This window comes from Trachurus japonicus, chromosome 14 (genome assembly GCF_045865225.1).
Source record: "Trachurus japonicus isolate A0001 chromosome 14, Traja_1.0".
In the NCBI taxonomy this organism is placed as follows: domain Eukaryota; kingdom Metazoa; phylum Chordata; class Actinopteri; order Carangiformes; family Carangidae; genus Trachurus; species Trachurus japonicus.
In genome coordinates, this window is record NC_140920.1 from 4,603,933 (window position 1) to 4,621,069 (window position 17,137).

The 17,137-nt window shown below is 40.0% G+C and overlaps 1 protein-coding gene across 1 annotated transcript; it reads right to left on the reverse strand.

Moving 5' to 3' along the window:
• Positions 1-222: 222 nt before the first annotated feature.
• Positions 223-16,826, reverse strand: ddx46 (DEAD (Asp-Glu-Ala-Asp) box polypeptide 46). The gene is made up of 23 exons (XM_085797153.1): positions 16,668-16,826; positions 15,478-15,648; positions 14,958-15,080; positions 14,627-14,714; positions 14,359-14,527; positions 13,333-13,574; positions 13,118-13,228; positions 11,888-12,053; positions 11,457-11,577; positions 10,506-10,681; positions 9,937-10,058; positions 9,176-9,254; positions 7,904-7,986; positions 5,086-5,250; positions 4,810-4,972; positions 4,124-4,317; positions 3,397-3,534; positions 2,790-2,939; positions 2,447-2,674; positions 1,311-1,529; positions 1,050-1,194; positions 829-902; positions 223-720 (listed from the first exon to the last, which is right to left on the reverse strand). The coding sequence occupies exons 1-23, from the start codon at positions 16,682-16,684 to the stop codon at positions 673-675; spliced, it is 3,192 nt and encodes a 1,063-aa protein (XP_085653279.1). The 5' UTR covers positions 16,685-16,826; the 3' UTR covers positions 223-672.
• Positions 16,827-17,137: the final 311 nt, after the last annotated feature.

Genomic DNA, 17,137 nt, shown 5'->3' on the forward strand with positions numbered 1-17,137 from the left:
AGCCATCACTCTTATTTATTTAGATGTCCATGCTATGGATTGTTGCCAAATCATTGTATTGTTTCACCAGTACTTGAATCTTGAATCTTCAATATTATCCGGCTTGTTATGAAATTGAGCCATAATCTGGTTTCAGTGCTACAAAACAAAACACAGATGAATAATAACCTGTTTAAAAATAAAGTACTAGATTTTTTCATATAAACATCTGGACACGTCAAGTTTACTTCCTCAGCAACACACTGATTTATTTTCAAGGGAAAGTAAAAACATCTTTCATCTGAGGGTTTCTTCATAAAGACAACGGCTGGTATGTTTAATGTACAACAAAATACAACCTGGACAAAAATCAACATTTAAGAAAACGTGTCTTATATATAAAGACATATTCTATTTTATTTAATGTATAGGATTGTGATGGTTTGATGACAGTGAAGTCACATTTTTGCTATTTATGGTTTATTGATATATAAAAAAAATCACTGGAGAAAAAAAAAAGGAAATCATGTAAGGGACAAAAGTAACAAACAAGGAGAAAAAATAAAAACAAAACCTTGAACTAAACTTACATTGTTGATGTTAAAAATATAGACTAAAATATTGTTCAACCAAGCAGAAGAAAAATGAGACGATGAGAAACGGAAACTCCTCCAACATATCTTGGCTTCTCCTCTACAACACTTTGTACCGGCCTTTGCTCGTCGGCTGGTAGGAGTTTTGCTGGAAAGAAAAAGAGAGAGAAAGAAAAAGACAATGAGCAAAACATGTTTTTGTTTAAATTATCATTCATAGTTGCATAATCATACATAAATGTGAGAGGATACTTACTAATCTGATGAGCTCTTCCTTGATTAACCGCGTTATCTCTGTTTTAGCTTTCTGCACCGCCAGTTCGTTTGCACCTAGGAAAACAAACACAGGGATTAATCTACACAGGATATGAACGTCTATCAAAGACAAGAAGACAGACAAGAAGTGTCAGATGAAGAGCAGATGGACGAAGCGTTGCCAGAAGAACGAGTAGTAGATGTATTGTCCTCCACACATACTCTCAATAGCCAGGTAGATCTTGCGTTCACCCTCCTTGGGCTCTTTGCCTGGAGGGAAGTAGGTTCCTCTGATGGTGATGGCAGCTTCAGAGTATTCACCGATCCTCTGCAGAGCTTCTTTAGACGTCACCTTCCACCTGGCCGTCTGAGGAGGAGCAGAGTGACAAACATTTTGAACTTTTCGTGCTTCAAACATGAAAAAGCATGTGAGAATATTTTTTAATTCTTGCGATGTTTGCGCCGTCAGCACGGTTTCCTCACCTGCGGGAAGTCGTTGATCTCCAGCTCCTCTTCGTATCTCTTGACCGTCTCCGCCTGCTCGGCTGCCTGCCGCTCCTCCTCCAGCTTCTCCACCGGGGTGTAGTTCAGCTTGGCGTTGATCTTCTCCGCCAGCTGCTCCGCGATGGTCTTGGCCGACACCGAGGGAGTCATGATGGTGCCGCCGCGCAGGATGGCGTTAGTGGCCTGCTGCATCACGTCCTGCACATGAAGATAAAGACAGTTTGACTTATGACTTATCATTAGTATTTTTCCAGAGGAAACTAATCTTGACACAACACACAATAAACATGAAACTAATTGTCCAAATAACTAAAACTAAAAACGTGTGGATGGAAACATGGTTTATGATATGAGATAATCTCTTATATGCTTAGAAATGATGACAGTTTATCATAGAACAATGCAAACATGTTTTTGTTTTTAAACCACGCCCACTACAGCTCTCTGCTGCTGCTCTAATAACTCAAAGTCGCTAGTTTTCTTGCTAAACACTTCTTTGGAAAAGAAATCCTTAACGGGGTCTGAAAAAGTCGAATAGAACTCACGATGTGGTAAATCATTTTTCAGGACATTTGACTTTTTTTCTTATTTTCCATGACTGGAAAATTGGTCAACCATTTTCAAGGTTTTCCAGGACAGTTTACAGAGGTTTAATGATATGGAATCTAATTTTTTTTTTTTTTTAATTAGCACCTGTTCACTTAAGAACGCTGTAAAAGGTTTGTTTTTGTCTTTGTAGTTTCATCCTTGTGGATTCTTCTTTACCTATAATTGTCATTTACTTTGTGCACTTGTGTATACATTGATCTGCTTACATCTTCATTTAATTTAATGCTTCCTTTTAATTTTATGATGAATTAATGTGATTCATCTTTGCCCCTGTCAGTGCCCAACTCTCTGTCACAACTGATTTTGTGAAGATAAAAGATAAATCATCTTGACCAACAACCTGAGGGCACTGACCACAGATGGGATAATAATATAATTACAGCGCAACACACAAATCTGTAATAGATGGAAATATGTTTTTCACAGCACATCTGGTTTCTGATCTTATTCCACAAAGACAAGACAGACCCACGCAGACGTGTGACCGTCTCATCTCTTTGTCGTACCTGAGCCTCAGCGCCCAGGTTCTTCTGAGCGTTGATCTTGAGCGCCAGCCTCTTGGCCATCTCCAGTTTCTGGATGTTTCCAGCAGACGTGGGTCCGAGGCCTGGCAGCCCTCCGGACACCGCTGCCGTGGGGGCGACGGCTCCTGCAGGACCGCTGGACGCACCGGGAGCAGACAGATCCTTCACCCTCTTCTTGGAGTTGAACATGCTCTCGATTTGCTCCTCAATCTGAACACAGAGAAGCGGTTGAACTTCGATATGACGCTGGCAGACAGTTGATTTAATGAAAACATGTCGACATTTTAAATCACGAAGAATGAATGAAATTTAAAAGGCTACTGACATCAAGGGCTCCGTCCTCGTCGTCTGAGTCCTGGAGGCCAAGAGCAGCTTTCTGCAGCTTCTTCCTCTCATTGGCCAGGGCGTGCTCTGTCTCGTCAAACTTGAAGCCTTTTCCTGAGAAGCCGCTGCTGCTCTTAATCGTCTTACCCTCCTGAGTGGATGAATAGGAAGAGGAGGGGGAAAAAAACAGAAAGAAAACAAAGTGATAATGTAGAATTAAAATATCTTCCCAATTGTACAAAATCTTCCTAATGCAAATCAACAGATAAATGAATCAAGACAGAAATATAAAACAGAGATGTGGCAAAGTGTGTGTGTAAAGAAAGAACAAACTAACAAAGAGTTATGTTATGAAGCGTTATGATACATAAATTCTTCATCCGTTAAAATGTCAGAAATGAAAATAATTATCGCCATCCACCCCGACATTCAGCCTCATGTAGCTTTCAGACTCTATGTAGCTTTAAAGGTGCACACACATTTTTGCCTATATACATGTGAAAACTAAATAAAAATAAATTAAAAATTAAAAATAAAATAAATAATAAAAAATGTAAGTTATAAAAGGTGCACACACTCGCATCCGAATCCTCTTCCCCTCATCTTACCGCTTTCTGCTGGTCTTTGAAGGAGGCCCAAAGCTGCTCCAGCTCTGGAGGGACAGGAGAACCTGACAGCTCCAAAGCTTTGATGATATCACCAGCGTAGCGAACCTGATCATCTGTGATGAAGGTGTAGGCGTATCCCTGGAAGAGGAAGTAAGATGTAGAGAGAAGCAGATATGAAGGTTTATTTAATTAATCATCTTAAAATAAGAGCTTCAAAATCATTTTGTAATAGTGAGAATAGAGGGCATCCTTCATAAGTTACAAGAAGAAGAATCGCCAGTACTCATGTCAGTCACCACCGACTATGGGTCTTCAGCTATAAGAAGAAGTAGCTAGCATGATAACAACAGGTTTTATACAACATTTTAACAAACTGAAATCCTCCAAGTTAGCGGCCTGAATGGGCCGCTAGTTTAATTGAACATTTCAGGGTTGTATTAAGGTATATTCATTACATTTGGATTGAAAGGATTAAGTTAAATATGAATTTATTTCACTTAATGACTGTATTCTACTATTTAATGAGACTTGATAAACAGGTGTAGTTTTAGAGACTCCAACCTTATCTGAGCACTTTTAATGGCATTAAGTGGATACATTTCATTTCTTTTAAATAATAAGTTTAATTAGAAAAAATGTTTGAAGCATTTTTTGGGTTGTTAAATTGATTATTTTGGGATGTTGGTGTCAGGATGCGGGAGTGGGATCAGTGTACTCTCTGACTGACCTTGTTGCCTGCTCGGCCTGTGCGTCCGGCCCGGTGGACGTAGTCCTCGTAGTGGTTGGGACAGTTGTAGTTGACCACCAGGATCAGCTGCTTGACGTCCAGGCCTCTGGCTGCGACAGACGTGGCCACCATCAGGCGACAGGCTCCGTTCTTGAAGTCGTTGATGATGCTGTCTCGGTCGTACTGGTCAATTCCTAAGAGGAGCACCGTTAAAATTAAGATTGGAGAGATCACAATACTGGACGAGGTCAGAAAGAAAGAAAGAAAGGAAGAAATAGATAACCTCCTCTGAATCATTTTTTTTTCTAGGGCTGGGACTTTAACGTGTCATTTTCGATAAAAATTTTTTTAAACGCGTTATTTTTTTCTATAATTAATCAATTGTTCCTTACCGATCATACTGATGCAACAGATGCATTGAAAAATGAACTAAATGTTATTTCCACTTTGATAAGGAGGGTTATATTGTGTACATACAACTCAAAATTTTTAATTTCCAGGTTGTAATGTGACAAAAAGCCAACATTTTGGAAGGGTATGATGACTGTACATACTGTATGTAGGTATGTATATGATTAAAATGTGATTAATTAATTTCAAAGCCCCTAATCAATTAGATTTTTTTTTATTAAGTGGGAATGTCTGATTCCTCGACACCAGCGTGCCTGTATGTATCAGTCCCTTACCTCCATGCAGCGACATGCAGGGGTACGAGGCTTTCATCAAGTCTTTCAGCAGTGCATCTGCATGCTCCTGTTTGTCCACAAAGATGATGACCGAGCCCTTCTCCTGGTAGTGACCAAGAATTTCCAGCAGCTTCAGGAACTTCTTATCCTCATCAATCACCAGCTACACATACACACAAAAGTAAAAAAAAAAAAAAAAAAAAGTTAGTAAGCTAGTAAGTTTCTACAAATCAAAGTGACATCTTTGGAATAAAACCTTAACAGCAGATTATTTACCACGTGTTGTTCCACGTCGGAGCAGACGACACTGCGGCCGCCAACCTGGACCTCGATAGGCTTCAGCAGGATCCTACGGGCCAGCGCCTCCATGGCTCTGGGGAAGGTGGCCGAAAACATGACTGTCTGACGGTCTGGACGCACGTTGTCCACGATACGCATCACCTGGTGGAGGAAGAGAGGTGACACAGGTTAGGACAGGGGTTCTCAACTAGTCGCACTCTGGGACCCACATTTTCCCATGGTCATTAAGTCGTGACCCACTTTTATAGAATTCAAACCAAGATTTTTTTTTTTAAAGCCTTTAAAAACTAATTTTCCTCTTTATTGAGCAAAGTGCATTTTAGAGCACATGAATGAAACTGAGGAGGACCATGACAACTGCATGTACGGAGGTGAATTCAGGGACGCAAACGGGAACCGGACATGCACGGGGGGAAAAAACGGCGTCGCCGCTTTGGGTAACGTGCGTGCATGTCGCGCGTCTACATTGGAGGTAGGCTGTTATCAGTATAATCAGAGACCATGAATGAGTTCGCCTCACGTGATTGTCACTGTCAGCCTGTTAAAAAAACATTTTACTGACCCGAGCTGAGACGCTGAGACCCCCCCCCTCAAAACAAAAACTCTTCGGATCTGAACGATTCACACAAGTCACCTAATTGGTCATGAAAAAAGCAAGTTTCGCTTTTCGGCGCGCTGTTTGCATCCCTGTGTGATGTTCAGGGACAGTCAGGACAGTCTGAGGACAGACAGCTCTGAGGTTAAAGTTTATATTAATGCACCATGACACTGTGGCAGGTCTCTGTACTAGGGATGTGAATCTTTGGGTGGCTCACGATTCGATTCGATTCCGACTTTTAGGGTCACGATTCGATTCAAAATCGATTTTCGATTCAACCGATTCTTGATTTTCTTTTTGTGATTTTTAGTTTGCTTTATTAACACCAGACCATGTGAAAACGTTGAATGATGATGATGTCTACAGACTATTATATCAGAAGCCATATTTCCCCCCAAAAAATGCACATCACATGTTTCAGATTCAGGAATTAACGTCAGATTTAGTCACGGATCACCTTCAAACTCTCCTTGTCATGATATTTGAATTAATTATACATCAACACCAGCATCTAGAATTAAAGAATATCAAACTGCACAAAATGGAGAACAACAAAACAATATATTTGACTTCTAATGTATCTCTGCATTCAGAGCATATTCACAAAAGTGAATAAATATCAAATTGCACAAAATGAAGACCCACAAAACAATACAAGATTCACTGCATTCAGGCCACATTAATAAGAAATATCTTTGCATTCAGAGAAAATAATAAGAAACTGAGGAGGACCATTTCAACTGCATGTGTTCATGTTATTTTTCAAAATAAAAGACATGTCCAACATCAGATGTGCATTAAATATTTACTTTTTTGACCAGCTGTCCGCGACCCATCCAGAACGGGTCCGCGACCCACCAGTTGAGAACCACTGGGTTAGGAGGTTCATTTTATTTTATCTATTACATATACACCAATCAGGCCTAATATCATGACCACCTGCCTAATATTGTGTTGGTAAACTGCGATGCACTGTGTATTCTGACGCCTTTCTATCAGAACCAGCATGAACTTCCCCTGAATGGAGGCATTTTGCCCCTAACATTTGAGACAGTGCAAGTAAATTTCAAAATTTGTACATGTGCAACCAGTAAATTTAAAGGGATAGTTCAACATTTTGGCAAATTGGCCCATTGCCATAATCGCTATAGTCATAGCAGTAGGTTCGTTACCTTTAATTGTAGGTGTAAGCTATTTTTAGTACAGCGGAGCGCAGCAGCTGGCTGCTCAGAGCTACGCTATGGAGGCTAAGGGAATTTCTTGGTTTCCCTCATTAAACTCATCAAATACAAAATCCCAAAACTCCACAGCGCTTTTGTAGACAAGTTGTGACCTGCACAACCACCACGCTATGAGATAATGACGGAACGATACGAAACGGAGCCGTTTTCGAGGTAAATACAGGGTAAATACGGAGACTGCTTGCTGAAAAACTGTCCCTGAACGCAACGCACATCAGCGGTTTTGTATGAATTTACGAAAAACGGCTCCGTTTCGTATCGTTCCGTCATTATCTCATAGCGTGGTGGTTGTGCAGCTCACAACTTGTCTACAAAAGCGCTGTGGAGTTTTGGGATTTTGTATTTGATGAGTTTAATGAGGGAAACCAAGAAATTCCCTTAGCCTCCATAGCGTAGCTCTGAGCAGCCAGCTGCTGCGCTCCGCCGTACTGAAAATAGCTTACACCTACAATTAAAGGTAACGAACCTACTGCTATGACTATAGCAATTATGGCAATGGGCCAATTTGCCAAAATGTTGAACTATCCCTTTAAATTTCTTAACACTGGTGAAACGTGGAAGGAGCGACTCAAAGACTCAGGTGTCAGGTCAATGTGTGTGACGATCATGAATGAAAAGGAAATGTGAATATTTGACCTGCAAGTCGATTTATGATGTGTATTTGATGAGTTTGATGAGGGAAACCAAGAAATCCCATGAGCCTCCGTAGCGTAGCTCTGAGCAGCTTGCGGCTCTGCTCCGCTGTTCTAAAAATAGCTTGCACCGACAATTAAAGGTAACAAACCTACTCCTAAAACTATAGGGATTATGGCAATGGGCCAATTTGCCAAAATGTTGAACTATTCCTTTAAATAAAACGTGCAAAGTTAACAACTGTAGCACCAGATAAAGAAAAACAAACTCTGAGAAACAACCCTTTACTGTAGTTTACAGTATAAATCTAAGCGACACTCACCTGCGGCTCGAAGCCCATGTCGAACATCCTGTCTGCTTCATCCAGCACCACGTATGTGACTCTGCGCAGGTTGGTGACTCGACCTACACACCACAGGAGACGAGCGTGGAGATACACAGATAACTTTAGGAAAACTCAAGCCAAACCTTTTTCAAAAAAACACATGAAACTAATCTGACAACAAAACACTTAAATCCTTTTGCAGGATACGAATACTTGACATTACTTAGCAACAAAACAAGGTATCCTAGCTGCAGCACATTCTTCTGTGGTCTAGTTTCAACTGGACAGGGTTTCAACTGATTTTATTTGCATTTAAAAGTATTCTTTTCTTTTTTTTTTTTGCTTGTCTCTCGTCTTGCGTACCATCTCAGGGACATGAGGGACCTGTAAAAGTCAGAAAACAGCCTCAAGATACAATACAAGAGATGGAGCCCCATCAAGCATTATCTGACCAAGCGCCTTTTCACCTACAAGGGAAACATATTACAGATTACCTCGCATGTGTGGAAGTCACATTAAAAACCCCCTTCAAATTGTATAAATGCTCAAAAAAGATTTACATAATGCACATTTATAATGTCAGAAAATGTAACAGATACTATTTTGTAACAACATTTCAAGCATTTGTTTACATTTTTATGCAAATCCTCAGTGCTGCACAGGGCTCTACAATGATCGTTATATTCTCAGATGAACCTCAAATTTAACAGATGGGGTTTTATTCTCTGCACTCTGAATATCAATTAGCAAATCATGCCTTTCATCTCCTCTTAAGAATCTAAATGTATTTATAAGAGTATATTTACTAAAACGACAGCACCGTAGAACCCTGCTGGAGCATTCAGACTTTTCTCAGTACATACAGTATACAGTATATATTTACAACTTACAGACCCTGACCAAGCTACAGTATGTCGACAGCACAGTTATCAAACATCATGATCATCTCTGGCTCGGAGACTGAGGAACCACGGAGGCAGCACCAGGTCCACCTACCTGCACTTCTGCCCTGATCTTCAGGAAACACATCACATCCCTGTCTTGTAGATATGACTGATCCCAAAGATGCTCAAATAATGTCAATAACAGTTTAGTAAGTTTGTACTGATTCGATTCACAGTGTACTTCATCATATTGTGACATTTATTCCATGCACGCTACATTTAAAGATTCAAGTTCACGAGGCATCAAAGGAGCCGAGTCTGAATAATTTTTTTTTACATCTCATCTGAATGAAAAAAGCGAGATGCTCAAAGTGTGTGAACTCACCGCTGTTGGCCCCCAACATGTCAATCATTCTTCCTGGTGTGCACACAATGATCTCAGCTCCTCTCTTCAGCTCAGCAATCTGCAACACAACACCAACACCAACATTATCAGACGTTATATCAGTGTTAGATGTGATATTCAGGTACAAAACTGTATTCAACATGTCTGTCACCGTGTATGTTCTGTCTGCGGCAAATATTTCATTATTTGTTGGATTGTGGGATCATCACTGTGCAGAAAGATTACACTTTAACAGTCTTTCCAAAAAAAAAATTGATTGTTGTGGGCAAAAATCTGTGATGGTGTGGAGGGTTTCCTAAAAAATGTGATGGAATATGCTGTGGGATGTTGATGCAATTTTATGCAATGATATTTGAAACTTGCAAAAAAAAAAAGCGATTTGATGAAAGTGAAGCGACTCCCCTTAATAACGAGTCAAAAAAAACCAATCCCTGCATAATATGCAGACTTTGGTTGAATATATGTTCAATTATGCGATTGCATAATCGTGTTTTTCTGGAGGGACTGACTTAGGAGCAGTTCTGGAAGTCAACATTTATAATATCTATAATGTTCAGTGCAGTATTCATTATGTTTTGGCATTGCAAAAAAATTGAAGGAGCTCATCTGTCACAACCATAACGACATCAGTGTGGATTATTTGTACAGTATTTACTTAAACTAAAATAGAAAAGCATTACACCCATGCTGAAATAAAATAAACAGGTTACATTTGTGTGTGTGTGTGTGTGTGTGTTTACCTGTTCGCTGATGCCCGTGCCTCCATAAACACACACCACCCTGAGCCCCAGTGGTTTAGAGAACTTCTTACACTCCTTGGTGATCTGCAGAGCCAGCTCTCTGGTCGGAGTCATGATCACAGCTGAGACAGGAAGAAGGAGAGAAACAGGATGAGAAATGAAAATAGATTTTCCATCTTTGACTAATTTGAGCAGTCACATCTTGATGATATTTATATATATATTAAATAAAAAGGAATACGTCGCATTTGCCAAGAACATTAACTGAGGCGAAATAAGACTTGAATGTCTCTTAACGTGACCTATAAAGAAGACAGCCAGGGGTTATTATCCCAAACTGAGATTTAATATTTCAGTCTTCCTTTGACCTACATTCGGGTCATGAACCAAATCTTTAAAAAAGCAGAGGAGGAGCAGGAGAACTCCACTTCTCATAATCCAAGCTCTCACCGTCTGTCTCAACTCACTTTTCAGTTCCTATTTTCTATTTGAACAGTGGGGAGACTTTTTTTTTTTTGTAAAAGGCTGGAAAGCTACAGGAAGCATCAATCAAATGATCTTGTCCTTACAGATGGGTCCCTCAGACTCCTCCAGAGGCCTCTGGTCCATGATGTGTCTGAACATGGGCAACAGGAAGGCGATGGTTTTACCACTGCCGGTCTTAGCGATGCCAATCAGGTCTCGGCCGGACATGATGGCAGGGATGGCCTGGGCCTGGATGGGGGTGGGCTTCTCGTAGCTGTGTCTGGGGACGTTTGAGAGAAAGCAAATGAGACGTGAAGATGATGTGTTGGTGAATAGTCACAAAAGAAAATAAAAAATGATATTACATTTTTATATGATTCAAAGAACAACTCTGATGGAAAATTAGTCTGTCTACTTTTTAAAGATGAACACTTTAGTTTTTTGTCATGGTGTGCACATTTGGTAAATACAGAGAGAGTCATGCAAAAGTTTGGTCACCCTGGTCAACATTTCTGTTAATGTGAACAGTTCAGCAAGTGGAAGATAAAATTATCTACAAAAGGCATTTAAATTGAACATGAAACACTCTTTTTCAATATTTTAATCAATATCAGTGTATTATTTTAGTTTTCTACCTTTTCCTTTTCTGTGAGTTTGAACAGGGAAAAGATGAAAATGAAAAAAAAGAAGTTTAAAATGTAAAGGGAATGTGTCTTCTGTAACTTCATGCCTTTTGGAGATCATTTCATCTCCCACTTGCTGAACTGTTCACATTAACAGAAAGTTTGACCAGAGGCTCCCAAACTTTTGCATGACTCTGTATTTCTTTAACGCCACACTTCTGCATTACCTGCAACCTCATGTCCAGCTAAATATAAATTCATCCACTTCTTCTTTCGTTTTTTAAATTCAAGCTCCTCCTTTCACATGAGCACAAACCGGTTCTCTGGGTCATTTGCACACAAGGCGGAGCTCCTTCACAATAGTTTCATGAATCTGATCAACAAACTACAGTTTGGTCCATCACAGAATGAGTCACCGTCAGTAAAACTCACTTCTTCAAAGCGTTGAGGATCTTCATCGACACCCCACACTGCACCCAGGTCTTGATTGGTTTGGGGCAGCCCTTCCCTTTAACAGTGATGCCTTCCAGGTCCAACCTGTACGCGTTCACATCTGTATAGATTAAAAACAGAGATGTTACATAGTTATGAAAGGAAGACACAGACTATGAGCATTACACAACATAAATTTAAGCTTCTTAAATAATATATAAATATGCTGAAAAACACACAGTCTTTAATTTTAACTACCTTCACCTGAGATGCTGAGATAACTGATTTATCTTTCATAACGATGTTCAATAATCCTACACTAGTATAAGTACTATATGGTCTACATAGCTTCCGAATGATCAAATTACATTAGTATAATACTCAGGTTAAGTGCATGTACTGTACATCTATTCCCAGTTTTTCCCACTGACCTTCTGGGGTCATCTTGGCCAGCTCCGGCACCTCCACGTAGAAGTTTTTGCGGTACGACTCGTACTGAATCTTCCCATGGTCGACGGGCTCCAGGATTTTCCTCTGTTTGGTTTGGAAGCCGGTCAGAGCCGTCTGAAGATCCACCTCCTCCTCTTCTGACGAGTACTGTCAAACACATGCAGGAAGAGATGTCAACTACACTTCATAACTCATACTTGTCATTAGTACCTGTATTTCATCCCTTATAAACTGGTAAATTTTAAATATTGTTCCAAAAGCACATGACTTGAATGTAGAAAATGCTGTAGGTTAAAGTTTAATGGCCTGAACATGTGGCAGCCTCCGCAAACAAAACAAAACAAAATTAAATCGACGCTGCCGGGAAATTTGAGCCAAATTTAGGAAACTCTGAGCAAAAAGAGAGAGAATAGGAAGACAACAAGAACATCGGCATTACAACGTCCATTTTGCCTTGGCTGAGTCTTAAACTCACAACCTCCGACACCAATAACCATCCTATAACTCATGGAGCTAATTGGCTGAAGATGAGACCTGGTGTGTGGCTTCACAAACGGATTAAGGCAGTCACCATGGTGACAGCAGCTGTCAAGGCAGATTATAAAAATTGTCAAAAGTTCTGTTATCACGTCAAAAATCTGAAAATACATATTGCATCTTAACAGGATAGTTTATCAATTGTTTTATCAATTATCAGAAAATCTGATGTTTAAAAATGCCTCTTACATTGACTGCAATTGAGAGTGAGAGTAGAATTCAAAATGAGAGTAGAATTCAAAATGTTTTTTAAAAATTCAGTTTTTGAGATAAAATTCTGATATTTGCCAAACTTCATCGACCACGACTCCAAAATATTGTCAATTTTTTCAGGAAGATTGAAAATGTATTGATCAAGAATTGGCTGGTATATGTTTACAGTCAAACATTTTAATGCACTGTAGGCTCAAATTTTCAAACATCAAAAAGCAGGGTGGTATTTTTGTGGAGGACGGTCTGAAGATGCAGTCTCGGCAAATGTGGTGACAATTGAGCGAAAACTGTGGGAGTAGAAGTTTTTGAAAACAACAGAGTGATGGAATTCATACTTTACACTGGATTTAATTGTACAAAAGTTTCTAAAGTATTGGGGCGACATTTTGGTGAAAGTTGAAAAACTGTAGCACGTACGGTTGATTGGTTAAGAACCAAAACATGAAGGCATTGACACTCACCTCCATGGCATCCTGGTCGTTCTCCATCAGCTCACCCTTCTTCTTGTGAGTGTGAGGACCTTTCTTGGTTTTAACGACTGTCACCACTTTGGTTACTGTCATTGCTCCTTTCTGTCGAGGGTGAAAAAATAAAATCAAACAAACAAACAAAAGTCAGACATCAACTAAAACCACGGAAGAGTGTTTCTTGATGCAGCGTTTCCCCTCGTCCTCACCTTGTCGTTTCCTTTCATTCCTCCCATGTTGAACTTCTTCACCTCCTGTTTCACCTCCTCCATGTAGGCGTCCAGAGGATCCACGTCGTCCTCCTCCGCCTCCTGCTCCATGGGAGTCTCCTTCTCCTTCTCACCCTCCTCTTTCTTCTCTTCCTTAATCTCTTTGTCTTTCCCGTCCCCCTTCCCGTCCGCATCGTCGTCATCGTCTGCCTCCATCAGCGCAGACCCCTCCTCGTCATCGTCTGAAAGGAGGAGTTATGAGGGACTTTGTTAGGGTTAAAGCAACAGCACTAAAGATTTACTCTCATCACCAGAGACTAGTGATGTGCGATACCAAGTGAAACCAAGGGTGGTGTTGCCGATACCCATACCAATACATTTTACAACAGCTTCATGTGTGAAGAGGAGGGGAACAAAAAAACATACTGTTTCAAATTATAGTTACGCAATGACACTAAAACACAGACTGTCTCTCTTTGGTTTAATTTAAAGTGAAAATTAGACATAAAATGCAATGGTGTAAAGACATGAAATTTGATTTTTAAGTGCATTTCGCCACAATTATTTTATTAATATTTATATTAAGATATGGAAATTGTCTCATTTAGAATGCAATCATAAGGACGACATTGATCATTTGAATTCACATTTAAAGGAATCTTCTAAATTTTCTTGAGATAGCAGCGAATAGATCAGATTATCTTTCTTATTTTTTAATTAGAAACAATTTTTTTTCCCAATAATAACATCCAAACTTCAACCCTCCTGCTCTCATTAGGTCTATGAGTTCAGCTGCATGTGTGTGTAGAAGGAGCATGTTCCACAAAACCACAGTTCATCGAAATCGCGAAATAACTGTCCAAATTAGTGCAGACTGGTGATAGTATTGTTAAGTTATTATGAGTATCAATCCTAAAACGGACACATCTGGTATAGGAAGTATCGATTCTTGAGTATCGATCTGCACATCACTACTGGAGACCACCTACTAAACTGCAGGTTATCACAACCGTGCTTCCTCCTCACCATCGTCATCCTCCAGGCTCCACTTCTTGCCCTGCTTCATCTCCTCCAGCTCTTTCTTGATCTCGCCGATGTTTTCAATGGCCTTCTTCCTCTGCTCCTCTCTCCACTTCTCCACCCGCTCCTTCCTCTTCCTCATCTCCTCCTCCAGCTTGTTCTGGTCAAAGTCTTGCTGCAAACGACACACAGACCACAGATCAGTGATATTTTTTCCTTTGTGCTATTTGGTGACTCGGTCAAAGAGGACCAACTGAACATCTACGACACTTACATCCTCAACCTTCTCATCCTCTTTCTCCTCTTTAACCTTTTTCTTTTCAGATACAGGATCGAGGGTATCTTTCTCTTTGCTCCTTGACCTGTTTGGAAGATAAAGCATTTGACAACATATGAATGAAGACAGAAGGACAAAACACCTAAATGTGTTGCCTATGCTGACAAACAAAACATACAATTTATCACCCCATGTATTTGGCTTCTAAATTAAACATAGGGTGCAAAAAAAGAAGCATTATTTTACAACTACACGTGATGACGCTCTGGGTTTTAGTTACCACAGCTGATAAATTATGTCATGAGATGATTTTTACAGAAAGTCTCACTTTTCATCTGCTTTTCTGCTCTTGCTGGGGCTGGCGGACCGAGACCTCCGGGCTCTGCTCCGGCTCCCCGACCTCCTTCTGTCTCTGCTTCTGGATCTCCTCCTGTCCCTGCTCCTGGACCGCCTGGATGGCAAAGACATGTGTCACGCATTCGTTAAATCAAATAATAAAAAAACACCCACTCTTTATTTACGTATCGCAAAATATAACTACAATGTTATAAAACAAAAAAAATCACAGAGAAAATGGGAAAGGTTTACAGTAGTTGAAGATTGTGACTGTGTGAAGGCAAAAAACTTATTTGCAGAATTTAATTTTGCCTTCGATTTTTTTCTTATTTTCTTATTTTTTCATATCTTATCTGTCCAGATTCATACTGCATTGTGTTGGGAGCATTTTGATCACTGTTTATCCTTTTGCACCTTAATTTGTTTAACTGCAAGGTGGACCAAAGCTCATTGCAGAGTAAATACAACAACACTCACACATTGTGTACAGTGCAGTTCGGTTTAACACCCACCTGGCTCGTTTTCTGTCTCTGGACCTTGACCTGCGGCGGTCCCGGCTCCGTGACCTCTCCCTCCGGCTTCTGTCCCGGTCCCGGTCGTCTTTCTTGGAGCGTTTGTCCGGGGAGCGACTCTTGGATCGGCTACCCGACCGTCCCCGGGAGGCCGAGCGCTTCCTGTAGTGCCTGAGAACCAAAAGAGCACAAAAGTTACGAGTCAATGAAAAAAAAAAAATCACTGCATGAACAGAAACTTTTTTATTGTGTTCCCCTCAGCTGTTTGAGACACTACAGGTGAATAGGCTAAGATATATCACCATGAAACTTCCCATTTTAACATTTACATTAAGGCAATTATTTTTTGTATTACAAGTTTTGTCAAATTTTATGTGGCAATATTAAATTAGATCTGTTTAATTTGCAGATATTTCCAGAAAAGAAATCTGAACATTAGAAAAGCTACTTTCAAAATTCTAGTTTTATTTTGTTGACATATTAGAGTCAGAAGTTTTTACAGAGGGGGTTTTGAATATCTCTTTTTATCACTCTGCAAATGAGAAAATACTGTCAGCAGCCATAAAAATCATATTTTGCCACGTTTGTCGGGAATAAAATGTTGTTTAAGTCAGGCTGTAAAAACCTTCAGAATATAGAAAAGGGATCAAACTTGAAGGTTTGGTGTCTGTAAGTGCTGCTGAAGTGGAGATTTCTAGCTCAGAGTCCGAGGAAAAACTCATTTTGAGAAAACGGCCTTTAAAGATTTGTATTGTAAAATTGCGTAGATTTTTATTGTCAATCGTACTTTTTATGATTTGTCGCTGATACAAAGGAAATTGATCAGGAGAGAGCTTTACAATGACAACTGACACAGTTTGCAACAGTAGCATACGGTACTAACTTTTGGTGAATTTAGAAGAAATTTACAGACGAATGAAGACAAAATGAAGTAAAAAAAAAAAAATAAAAAAAAAAACTTATTGTGTATTTTCTACCCTTTCTTTCCACTAGCCTGAAAAAAGGCATATTAAGGAAGCAAAATGGCCCAAAATCTCATGTTTCTGCCTGTAAGTATCTCGCTTTATAATGATTAAACGCCTCAGTTATTAGCACGCTGCTAGCACTCATGCTAATATCGACCTAACTTAAAACAGCGTAACGTTGAGCGGCAACAGGAGGAAATCGACCCTGTAACGGACAGGACATACCTCGACTCCCGTCCCATTTGTTATCCCACGAAGTTCGGTCGTAAAAGTTAAAAGTAAAGAAGAAAACAGTGAAACGGAGTTCCCAGATTCAACGTTTTCTGCTGCTGCTGTGCGGTGGACGTTTGTTTGTGTCTTTGAACCCGCACGTAAATAAACTGCGACAAGTTAAGTTCAATTCACAAAACTCGTAGCGTCGGCAGCGTAGAGCGCCACCGAGCGGTGGGAGGTCACAGCGGCGACAATACTGTTTTAGCCAGGGGTAGGTAGGTACTGTATGATTATAAGGTAAAGGTAAAGGTACTTTATTAGTCACATATACAGCTAGTACAGTGAAATTCTTTCTCTGCATTTAACCCATCCCTGAGGAGCAGTGGGCAGCCGCGGTGCAGCAGAATAAACGAAGAATACAGAAGAAAACAAAACAAATACATACTAATAATAAAAAAATATAGACATATTGATTAATATGT

What these genes read in the sequence shown, in the direction of transcription:
- ddx46 (XM_085797153.1), bottom strand. An exon ending in GAGCCTGGAGGATGACGATG is followed by an intron (nt 13,575 to 14,358) that starts GTGAGGAGGAAG and finishes TCCTCCTTTCAG; the next exon opens with ACGATGACGAGGAGGGGTCT. An exon ending in GATCTACCTGGCTATTGAGA is followed by an intron (nt 903 to 1,049) that starts GTATGTGTGGAG and finishes TTGTTTTCCTAG; the next exon opens with GTGCAAACGAACTGGCGGTG.